General features: G+C 33.7%; 1 protein-coding gene across 1 annotated transcript; it reads right to left on the minus strand.

The window, feature by feature from the left end:
- Positions 1-1,615: 1,615 nt before the first annotated feature.
- LOC111400663 (protein SUPPRESSOR OF K(+) TRANSPORT GROWTH DEFECT 1-like) lies at positions 1,616-8,285 on the minus strand. Its single transcript, XM_023028058.1, has 7 exons — positions 7,609-8,285; positions 4,906-5,011; positions 2,968-3,166; positions 2,251-2,319; positions 2,103-2,177; positions 1,918-2,016; positions 1,616-1,828 (listed from the first exon to the last, which is right to left on the minus strand). Exons 1-7 carry the CDS (start codon positions 8,078-8,080, stop codon positions 1,616-1,618), a joined length of 1,233 nt encoding a protein of 410 aa, XP_022883826.1. The 5' UTR covers positions 8,081-8,285.
- Positions 8,286-12,500: the final 4,215 nt, after the last annotated feature.

Raw genomic sequence — 12,500 nt, forward strand, 5'->3', positions numbered from 1 at the left:
TACCTGACAAAGATCCTTTTTACCCATGACAACGAAACCTTGCATAACCGATTCATATGTTTCAAACAAATCCCGATTGGAACATATTTGTTAAAATTCCGCAAGCGTATAGGTTCGTTGTACAAGTAACAATTGTGATGAAAGAGTTATTGTCCCACAGGGAATGAGGTCTAATTCCAGTGTATTCGATATAACTAAATTCGTGTGATTAATAAAAGTTGACGTTTGTTTAAGTAGCTAATTAAGTTCTATAACTAAAAATTTGCAAAATTTGTTTTAGAATTCAAATGAGTGAATGTATTGGATTTCCTACGCCACTGATCAACTCTTAGCTCTAATTCTCAACATACGACAATTATCTCAACTCATGCAATTCTTTCCCAAGATATAATAAACCTATGATTACCACGAAATGATCATATTCCTAGTCCGAATTCATATGGTAAACACGCATTGATGTATAGGATTATCACACATGATTGCACACGTCACAAATATTATTTCTAACATTCATTGTCCATGCGTTTCAATAACGGTGTTATACCTACCATGAGTTTTCCAACACTTTGAATAAACAACTTATTGTCTTAATGGTGCGCAAACATTAAAATAATATAGATATGCATATTATAGAAACCACAACACAAGAATTAAGATAAAAACATAAAGTCTTGAATTAAAAATTAGGAGTCAATCAGTTTTGTCATCCATCCAATACAAAGATATAAGATATCTAGCCTAGCATATTAATGTAGGAAAAACAGGAAAAATAAAAGAACGACATTACCCGAATCATTAAAGTATGAAAAGAATCTGAAATCCTCCACTTTATGCCTTCAATTACGGATCCAAGTGATGAAGTCTTGTTCTTCAACGTATATCCCACTCTCTTTTCCTCTTTGTTGGCTTCCAATCTCATAAAAATTAGGTTCCCCGTGTTTTTGTCGACTTTTGGTATAAATATCGTGTAAAAAATTGTAAACAAAGACTTTCCAAAATAAAATAAGAAAACATAATTTTTTTGTCGGAATTAAACCATGCATACACATGGTACATTTTTGTGCGTACGCATGGTAGCATCAATTTAGCTTTGGAAGTTAAAATTTTCAATCGTGCGTACGCACAGTTCAACTATTTTAGGGGGCCAATTTACAATTTGGTCCCTAAACTTTCTGAAGTGTGTGTTTTGGTTCTTTCCCAAAATTTCTTGTCCCATTAGCTTTTCTTCAACTCCAATTGACTCTTGGTGTTCTCAACTCATTGTTCTTTGGTCCCATTCAACTTTTGGATTATTGCATTCTAGTCCCCAAACTTTGCCTTGATGTAATTGAGTCGTTTTTCCTGCTTATTTTCTTTATTCTCGTATCTTCCATTGATTGTAACCTACACACAATATATAAATAGGATTAAGTCATATGCCATCAAATTATTTAACAAATACTCAATTTTAATGGCCTAAATAAGTGTATAAAATACACTTATCAAACACCCCCAAACTTGAACATTTGTTTGTCCTCAAACAATTTATAGCCCGATCCAATTAAACTTTGGTTAGATGGTATGCTATTAGTCTCAGGATTGGATAATTGTGTCATTACTTTGAAAAGTGTCCAAATTACACATTCTCCACTGTCAAATTATGAAAATACTTTATCGTCACCGCATTCCATACCTCAGAAGCAAGACCTTCTGCAGCAAGATCCTGCATAGTTATCTGGACTGCGCCTGGTTGCTTTGGTCCACACGGCATCCACGTACCATTTGCAGTCTTGATGAAGAACATGGCATCTTGAGTTTTACGTACAGGCTCAAATAGGACATCCTTAACCTATAAACTCAAGAAAAAACACAATCAAATTAGTGATAAGTCGTGCCCATTTATAAAAGATAAAAGCAATAAATCAGGCACACACTTACACAAACAGAAATATCAGAGCCAGAAAAACCTTCCGTTTTGCGGGCCAGGACTTCAAAGTCACTTTCAGTCAAGTTGTGAGGGGTATCTCCTAAATGAACCTGCATAGTTTGACAGGCCGCAACAAAAGGTAAATTATAGTACGTTCATTTATCTTGGTGCAAAAGATGAAAAACAAATGTCATACCTTGAACATGTGTTGTCGTGCCTTCAAATCTGGTAGAGGGATGTAAATTCTCTTGTCAAATCGTCTCCGGATAGCCTATACGATATTGTAAAATTTTAAACAAGAATGTTTACAGTCCTGACAGCGGATAATTGGAATTGGCTGTTACCTGATCCAGAGCATAAGGAGTATTTGTGGCGGCAAGTACAAGAACTTTATCATCATTGTGCCCTACCCCCTAAACATTTAAATTAGATAGGATCAGGTCCAATTCATAGAAGATTAAAATTCTGATATTACACATGAGATGTAGTATGAGTCGATATCAATACTAACTGGCAAGCAAAAATTGGAAAAAGAAGATAGGTATAATTTCAAGTCTCAGCTTCATAATTCTTCATTTCCTTTTGAAAAGACAATATTTCCTCTCAGTAAGTTGCAGTACCATGACTTTACATGTGAACTACAGTTCATTGGATTAGCAACTGGAAAATGGGAAGTTTAGGGTGTACGCCTATTGAATCAACAATTCTTATAGGTGAGCCAAGTGACTTAGATAGCTATGAAAGGTTATTTTGAACTCTGAGACCTAATTAACACTTTCTAAGTTCTGGCATTGTGTGTGGTCAAGGAAACAATTCTCTCTCTTCATATTTTATTTTGGATATGGTACAGGTACGCAATACATGGAGAAGCTACAGCAATTGAAACAAGAAAATAATATGAGAGAAGAATATTGATTTCTTCTAGTCCATAAGGAACATAAGCAGGAAAATATATTATACTTAAAACAATCACTATTGGAAAAAAGGCTCTCAAATCAAAGAATATGTTAACAATAGCATCTTCATCAGAAAGATAAAATGTGGCAAATTTGAAAAACTACCTGCATTTGCACAAGTAATTCCGTTTTGATTCGTCTGGAAGCTTCACTCTCATTTCCTTCACCACGCTGGCCACATAGGGAATCTATTTCATCAACAAATATAATCGAGGGGGCACTTTCACGAGCCATTTGGAAAAGATTTGAAACTAGCTTTTCACTTTCACCCATCCACTTTGAAACTAAGTCCGAAGAAGAAACACTGCAAAAGAACAACAGTTGGCACTTGCCAACTTTATGGCCTAAGTGCTTGATAATTGAATCATCCAAATAGGAAAATAAATAAATAAATAAATAAATTGGAATCATGCACGAAGGAAAATGCATCACCTATTGGTCAATCAAGTAACATTGTTTATGCTTCAAAATTGAATTTCAAGCATCAAACGAGAATATACGCCAATGGCCCCAATTCAGGAGAAATTGAAGGAAGACTTAGGTAAACTGACCACATTTTGCGTTGATCTAAAGAGATCCCCTTTTGTGAGAGTGACACAATTACAACATAGCAAGTTTGAAGAGGGAGGGAGCATAAAACCAAAATTAACTTGGCTTTTGGTAGCTGCTAAAGATCTAATTGCTTTAGATCTCTCAATAGATCTAGCACGAACATAATGAAATGGTGAAGAAGTATTAATGCAGCAGACCTCAAATTTATTGAGAAAATGCTTAGCTTGTTGTGTGCATGAGAGAGAGGAGCACCAATTAAGCATTTCTCCTAAATTGAGAATCAAATAATTCTCATCAAGCATCATGGATTGTTGACAAAACCTGGAAGGTAAAGTAATAAAAAAACTCAGACAACTGAAGAACAACTCGACATTTAACAGATCCTCCCAGAAGAGAGCAATAAGAAAGGTGGGAGCAACGAAGCAAAGATGCAGAGAGATTCTAGTCTCAACAGTCTACTCTCAACTTCCACTTCCCCAGATCTTTATCCTATATCCTTTCCCACTATCAGATTTATTAATTGTAGATCTATCAAACTCAGAGCATCACCAAGAACAAACAATGGAGATCCACATTTTCTTAATAAATCTGCCGTAGTTTTATATTGTCCTAATTTTTATTTTTATTTTTTGCCCTTTTTTGGTTCTTGATACTGAAAGATTGGTCTGACAATGTCAGACAAATCAATCTCACGTCGATAGCACGTTGGATCATAAAAACATAGGACATGCCACCCATCGTATTGGACATGTCCAATGTGCATTGTTTACGTGTCAACTGGACACTCCAGCCTTGCTCTCGTGTCCTAGCATCATAGGGAGGGAGTTAAACAACAGCGAACATTCATTTGGCTGTTCCACAAGTAGTTTGCATAAGAACCTCCATTACCTCATTCTTGCTATATCCTCATGGTTGAGCAAAGAAGAATGATTTATCTAACAATCATAGTATTTGCTCAAGTAAAATTATTAGTAACTTATAAAGAGGTCTAGCAGTGGGTGTCCCAAGAAATGTGCAAATAATTAAATGTGTAATAATTATGAATGTGCAGTTAAATCAATGTTTGACTTGACTGGAAATTACCCCCCCGTTTGGCCCCCCATTAATTTTCATTAGATTACATTCCATTTTTCTCTCATATTTTCAACCACACAATCTTTCATAAAATAATATTACACGTAAATTAAAAAAATTTCCTTCTTTGTCAACCACTTATTTTTCAAAAAAACACTATTCCACCAATTTTCACTTTAACAAAATGGGGACCAAACGGAGGCTATAAGTTACTAATAATTTTAGATAGACAGAGGCATAGTGCCAAACTATATACCTATTTCTCAAAGCATAATATATGAGCAAAGAGTCTCAAGCTGAGCTTTCTTAAAAGGATTGCCTCCTCAGCAAAAACCTTTTGAAGCCCTCAATATTTCGAACACCTTAAAAAATAAATATATGATAGATTCAAGAGGTGCACTAGTACAGATAAGTTACCTAAAAAATGTTGAATCGGCTTCAGTAGCAACAGCCTTTGCTAGGTATGACTTTCCAGTTCCAGGTGGTCCGTATAAAAGAAAAGCTCTCCATGGGCGCCTTTTGCCTAATACCACACGAGATAAAATTTATATTATAAACTAAAACAAGGACTGCCATGCAACAATTTTCTCCAAATATGGGGTGAAGTGAGATGTCAATAAAATTAACCCAAACAGGATGGAATGTTCTTTGTTCTCACATTCTCTTTCTCCCTCTTCTCTCTCTCATTTTTTGCGTGTATGCCAGGGGATTAGAAGCTTACTAATATTATTCGTATTGTTAGAACAAATTCTCTATTCTGTATTATTATACTAACAAAATTAACACAAACAAGATGTCAGGATGGACATTTTTTTCTCTCCGAAAAAATTTATATGAAAAAGGCACTCGTACGTAAGTTCTTAGAACTAGTGGAAATTATATGTGCAAGAAGACAAAAATCAAATGATTTTGTAACATAAATTATTCAGAGAAAATAAGCAAAATAGTGTTAGAGAACCAACTATTTTTGCTTTGATCTGAAGCCTTCTGTTTCCATAAACATGAAAAAAGAGTCAACAACTTATTATATGCTCAAGAAAGAAATGAACAAAAACATATAGAAGATAAGAACCAATAGAAAATATGTTGACATCAGCACATTACACAAAAATACAAAGACAGAATTGTAGTACAAAAAAACTGCATAATAAATTTATAATAGAGCAACTCGTGGATGCAATTTGGGATTGTGTTGGATTCAAGTACAACTTAAATTCTGTTATAACCCTTCACCACCTGTTGATGTATTTTTCCAATTTTTGCACCATCCATTTTGATATAAGTCAAAATAGAATTTGTCATCATGAATGGCTCTTTTTGAAATGCAATAAGATGCTTCTCTCCCAAGATCTCAACCATACTTTCTCCCCGCCACTGCAATGGCTTTCATTTCTTTACACACTTTATGAGTGCAAAATTTCCATGAATAGAATTTATTAACAAAGTCTTCAAATGGAAAAGCAACTTGTGTTCTGTAGCACTGGATATGTACCTCTCTCATTTCTTTTCTGAAAAAATAAAAAGTTGAAAACTGATATAATTTAATTTTAACCCTTTATGTACTTCATCAGCATTACAGAATAGCATAAGTAAAACTTGTCTCTTTACCTTTTCACCCAATTAGGAAAATTTCATTGTCTTAAAATAAATTATTTACAATTTGTTAGATCATTAATATTAATATATACACTAGCCAAGCAGAAAGTCCAACTTCTATGACCTCCCATCAAAAGTACAAGGCTGAGGAACCACAATTGCCAACTAAAAACTACAAATTCTTCAGTTCTGACATCTACTCCTCAAAAGACAGGAAATTTCCTTAATGGTATATTATAAGATAACTAGCAAGTCTCGCAATATCACAGATCATAATAAGTCATCTGCTACATGAACTATCGAAGAAAGCATGAGTAGAGCTAGAAACCATATTAAGATAAAGAAGTCCTAATAGATCATGGTTACTTTAATTAATCATCACTATGCATCTATAATACGCCCATTACTGGAAGGAAAGTACTTTACACTCCATAAATAACATTTTCTATCATCTGCCGAAATAAGCTGTCCTGTGTCATGCTACTTGTACTCAGTAGTTAGAGATTCACTCAAAGAATTCCAAATGAACCAAATCGAGCTTCATATCCAAGGTAATATAGCATCCCATCGGATAAACAACTTATCATATCAAAAATATGAAACCAGCTGCTTCTGCTTAAATAATAGAAAGACCAAGAGGCCGTATTGATACACACAGGCGGATCCATGAATTATAGGGTCTTCGATGTTCATGTGAAAGTTACAAAGATGCACACAAATATATGCAAAGAGAACCTTGCAGACATTTTGAAAAGATGCGCACAAATATATGCAAAGAGAACCTTGCAGACATTTTGAAAAGATGCGCACAAATATATGCAAAGAGAACCTTGCAGACATTTTGAAAAGATGCGCACAAATATATGCAAAGAGAACCTTGCAGACATTTTGAAAAGATGCGCACAAATATATGCAAAGAGAACCTTGCAGACATTTTGAAAAGATGCGCACAAATATATGCAAAGAGAACCTTGCAGACATTTTGAAAAGATGCGCACAAATATATGCAAAGAGAACCTTGCAGACATTTTGAAAAGATGCGCACAAATATATGCAAAGAGAACCTTGCAGACATTTTGAAAAGATGCGCACAAATATATGCAAAGAGAACCTTGCAGACATTTTGATTTGGATCTACTTTATTTTAGTTAAGTAGTTTATATTACACATAAATGCAACGTGATGAACCATTGTTGCAGTTTAGAAAAATTGCAGATTGCAATCTGAGCAACATAAAGTTGGATTAGTTGACTTATATAACAATCAACATCACCATAAAGCAATGAACTTGAACATACATGCTACTCCCAGATCAAAATTATGCCTTCTAATACATCAGTGTGCTGCAATTTCTTATACGATAATGATGAATTACTATTAATATTTCATCAAGCAAATTATATGACGCCAATGCTTAATTCTTTGAACTATTCCAAGTAAAACAAAAAATAATAATAAACTTCAATAACTCTAGCTATATGTCAAACATTCAGCAACTAAAATTAGGAGGAAAACGCAAATTACCAGTGAAAAACTGCGGGAATTTCACGGGCAAAATCACAGCCTCCTGCAAAGCCTGCTTTGCGCTCTCCAAACCCGCAACATCGTTCCACTTAACATTCGGCTTCTCCCTGATGATAGCAGAATTCAGCCCGGCCCTTAGCTTCTCCTTATCCCCATCCTCCCCATCATTCCCTCCCCCATCTTTAGGCTTGGTCTTAGGTCTCGTGGCCACAGCCGCGTCCCCATTAGCAGCAGGACCAGACCCACCTTCATCAAGCACCGCCCGGATCTCCTCCGCCCGGCGCAAGTACTCCGTGAACTTTTGAGTAATAGCCTCCTTAATTTTTGGGTTCTTTTCGTACTTCAAGTGGGTCTTGAAATACTCCAAGGCGTTCATATACAAAGGAAAGGCTTTCGTGTAGTTCCCAGCATTGTCTTCCGCCACCGCTTGTCGCACGTACTCGATTGCTTGCTCCTTGAAATTGCTATACATTCTTTCTAATCATATATAAATATGCATACGACTTTTTCCAATAGAAGGTGTGATTTTTGTGGGTTTTTTGATAGATCCGAGAGCGAATCAAGAATTTGGGCGTACAAGGGACTCTTGGATATCGATTTCTGATGATAAATTTATGGGGTTAGGGGTAATTTGAATGTTGAATTTGATGTTCTTGGTGATGGGCTTGTTAAGGAAAGGTCTGCGAAGGCGCACGCGTGAAGAATACGACCCCAAGTTATATTGACGAGAAATAGTTTTTCAAGAACTGGTTCTTCCCCAAACACGTTATTTCCTCGTGTCTACCATTTTAATTTGAATCTTTAAATTCTAAACACTTTAATCTGTTAGAGCTCCACTATAATTAGCGCCCGTTTGTTTCTTCTTTTTTGAAGAATAAAAACGAAAAATATGCCGTTACGGATCCTACACAAGAAATAGAAATTCAAATTTGATAACTTAATGTGATGGATAACGGCCATATTTTTCATTTTAATAAAAAAAAAATGGAAACTAAATAGGGGCTTAGTTTCTAGAAAAAATGCATTCTATAATAGTGATTTTCTGAATTTGAAAAATGCATAATTAAAAAAAAAGAAAAAATTTGAATTTATGTGTAATATTATTTTATGAAGAATGTATAATTAAAAATATGAAAGTGAAAAATACATTTTGAAATTAATTGAGACTTAAGAGGAGCGAAATATATACTTTTTATTTTTTCATTTAATCTATGTTTGACTTCTCATTTTCTAAAATTCATTCTTTCACGAACTCAATTTCAACAATTTATACTCTTAATAAAAAAATTTTAAACCAAGATTCTTTGAAATTTTAACATCGATTTATCAAAATTTTGAAGTCATTGGTGAATTATTTAAATTGAAAAATATGTCATAAATAGTCCTAGTTAAATTGCTGGCATCCTAACTCCAATGCTTCTCCATGTGAGATCATTAATGGAATCCATATGCTCGTTATGAGTTTTTCGATGAGTTTAATGGACACTGATATAATATCAAGATATAAAATTTCATTTTAAAATGTCAATTTGTAATAAGAGAAGTAGCATAAATCATTATATATTGTTTGATATATATAGTTTTTTTTTTTTAATCTTTATTCGATTTTATCTCTTAATATGTTGACTACCTAAATGCAGAAACAAGAGTCTAAGATAAGTATGTTGGGAAATAAAACGAATCGAGATAATATGATATGAAGTATATGATCACAAACAAACAACAAGATAAAATGCAAATAATTAATTGACAGATGAACGGAGTATTTTATTCAATTGACGAATATGGAGAAAACAAATACAATAACTATACCTATACAATTATTCTATATTTCAATAATACAAAATTTGTGAAAAAACGCCTAATATTTATATGGATGCGTGCTATACCCTAAGGGTTCGTTAAATTGCAAGAATGAAATTTGGGTGGAAATAAAATAAATTCCAGTGAATTGAATTGCCTAGAGTTTGTTTTTCTTAGAATTGTCAATTAAATGTGTTTGATTGGTATAATTTTTCACCGAAAAAATGTTGATCTTTTGGTGTTCGTCTAGCTTTATTTTTCATGAAAATTGTCAATTAAGAAGATAAAATTTTTAACAATTGTGGATAAAATTTGTTCTCATTGTTAAAATAATAATAATAATAATAAATAAATAAATAAAAACCAATTCATGGAAAATGCATATGTTTGGGGGAAAAGATGGAAATGGAATTGCCAAGAAAATTTTGTAATCAAACAAGCCATTTTTGTGAAAAATGGAAAATGTGGCAAATCAAACAGGCCCTAAAAGTACCACAAAGATGGAAAAAGATAAAAAAAAATCACGTGAAATAAAGGAAATAAAATTTTCCACAAAAAAAAAAAATCCAACCTAATTTGGGTAAAAAAATTCAACACAAATTCTGACGTAATGAATGAAACTCCAAAATTTCTCTACCTAGAAAAACATATTCAACTGAAACGAAAAATTCGAAATCTTCAACAAGAACCAAGCTTTCTCCAACACAAAAATACCTATCCTTTTTCATAGTATCCAATATTGATACATGAACCCAAACACCGGATTTCCCAAAATTCACAAAGAATTAGAAATTACCAAACAACATCGAAACACACACTGTAGTAGAATCAACTTCCTATATTTATTGGGCTTGTCTCTAACAGTTGAATTCGATGGAATAGCAGGTAATGGTGGCAAAGTAGAAATACCCATATCCTTCAAACTCAAGTGAGTAGTATTCTTCATTATGGATCCCGAACCAAATTCCAAAAGTACAATACCAAATTGAATCTTTACGATGATGCTAAATTTGTGCTAATTTTTCTTCACAAATTCTGCCTGTCCTTGCAAGATGATAACTGGGACCTCTTTCACCTCTCCAATACAACATGAACACTATTTTAAATCTTCAATGCTCCGCCTCTTCTAGAGAACATGTACCCTTTTGAATAAAGAGTACACAACGAAATAGGAATCTTTTTCATGTCTGAAATATATCGAACATGATCAATTGTTCTATATGTTCCATCCACTAGTTTTAATCTAACTCTACCAATATCAGCTACCTGACAAAGATCCTTTTTACCCATGACAACGAAACCTTGCATAACCGATTCATATGTTTCAAACAAATCCCGATTGGAACATATTTGTTAAAATTCCGCAAGCGTATAGGTTCGTTGTACAAGTAACAATTGTGATGAAAGAGTTATTGTCCCACAGGGAATGAGGTCTAATTCCAGTGTATTCGATATAACTAAATTCGTGTGATTAATAAAAGTTGACGTTTGTTTAAGTAGCTAATTAAGTTCTATAACTAAAAATTTGCAAAATTTGTTTTAGAATTCAAATGAGTGAATGTATTGGATTTCCTACGCCACTGATCAACTCTTAGCTCTAATTCTCAACATACGACAATTATCTCAACTCATGCAATTCTTTCCCAAGATATAATAAACCTATGATTACCACGAAATGATCATATTCCTAGTCCGAATTCATATGGTAAACACGCATTGATGTATAGGATTATCACACATGATTGCACACGTCACAAATATTATTTCTAACATTCATTGTCCATGCGTTTCAATAACGGTGTTATACCTACCATGAGTTTTCCAACACTTTGAATAAACAACTTATTGTCACTCTAATTCTCAACATACGACAATTATCTCAACTCATGCAATTGTGACGATCGATAATTCCACATTTATTCATTATTCTTTCCCAAGATATAATAAACCTATGATTACCACGAAATGATCATATTCCTAGTCCGAATTCATATGGTAAACACGCATTGATGTATAGGATTATCACACATGATTGCACATGTCACAAATATTATTCCTAACATTCATTGTCCATGCGTTTCAATAACGGTGTTATACCTACCATGAGTTTTCCAACACTTTGAATAAACAACTTATTGTCTTAATGGTGCGCAAACATTAAAATAATATAGATATGCATATTATAGAAACCACAACACAAGAATTAAGATAAAAACATAAAGTCTTGAATTAAAAATTAGGAGTCAATCAGTTTTGTCATCCATCCAATACAAAGATATAAGATATCTAGCCTAGCATATTAATGTAGGAAAAACAGGAAAAATAAAAGAACGACATTACCCGAATCATTAAAGTATGAAAAGAATCTGAAATCCTCCACTTTATGCCTTCAATTACGGATCCAAGTGATGAAGTCTTGTTCTTCAACGTATATCCCACTCTCTTTTCCTCTTTGTTGGCTTCCAATCTCATAAAAATTAGGTTCCCCGTGTTTTTGTCGACTTTTGGTATAAATATCGTGTAAAAAATTGTAAACAAAGACTTTCCAAAATAAAATAAGAAAACATAATTTTTTTGTCGGAATTAAACCATGCATACACATGGTACATTTTTGTGCGTACGCATGGTAGCATCAATTTAGCTTTGGAAGTTAAAATTTTCAATCGTGCGTACGCACAGTTCGACTATTTTAGGGGCCAATTTACAATTTGGTCCCTAAACTTTCTGAAGTGTGTGTTTTGGTTCTTTCCCAAAATTTCTTGTCCCATTAGCTTTTCTTCAACTCCAATTGACTCTTGGTGTTCTCAACTCATTGTTCTTTGGTCCCATTCAACTTTTGGATTTTTTTCAATCGTGCGTACGCACAGTTCAACTATTTTAGGGGGCCAATTTACAATTTGGTCCCTAAACTTTCTGAAGTGTGTGTTTTGGTTCTTTCCCAAAATTTCTTGTCCCATTAGCTTTTCTTCAACTCCAATTGACTCTTGGTGTTCTCAACTCATTGTTCTTTGGTCCCATTCAACTTTTGGATTATTGCATTCTAGTCCCCAAACTTTGCCTTGATGTAATTGAGTCGTTTTTCCTGCTTA

This window comes from Olea europaea, chromosome 1, assembly GCF_002742605.1.
Source record: "Olea europaea var. sylvestris chromosome 1, O_europaea_v1, whole genome shotgun sequence".
Taxonomy (NCBI): domain Eukaryota; kingdom Viridiplantae; phylum Streptophyta; class Magnoliopsida; order Lamiales; family Oleaceae; genus Olea; species Olea europaea.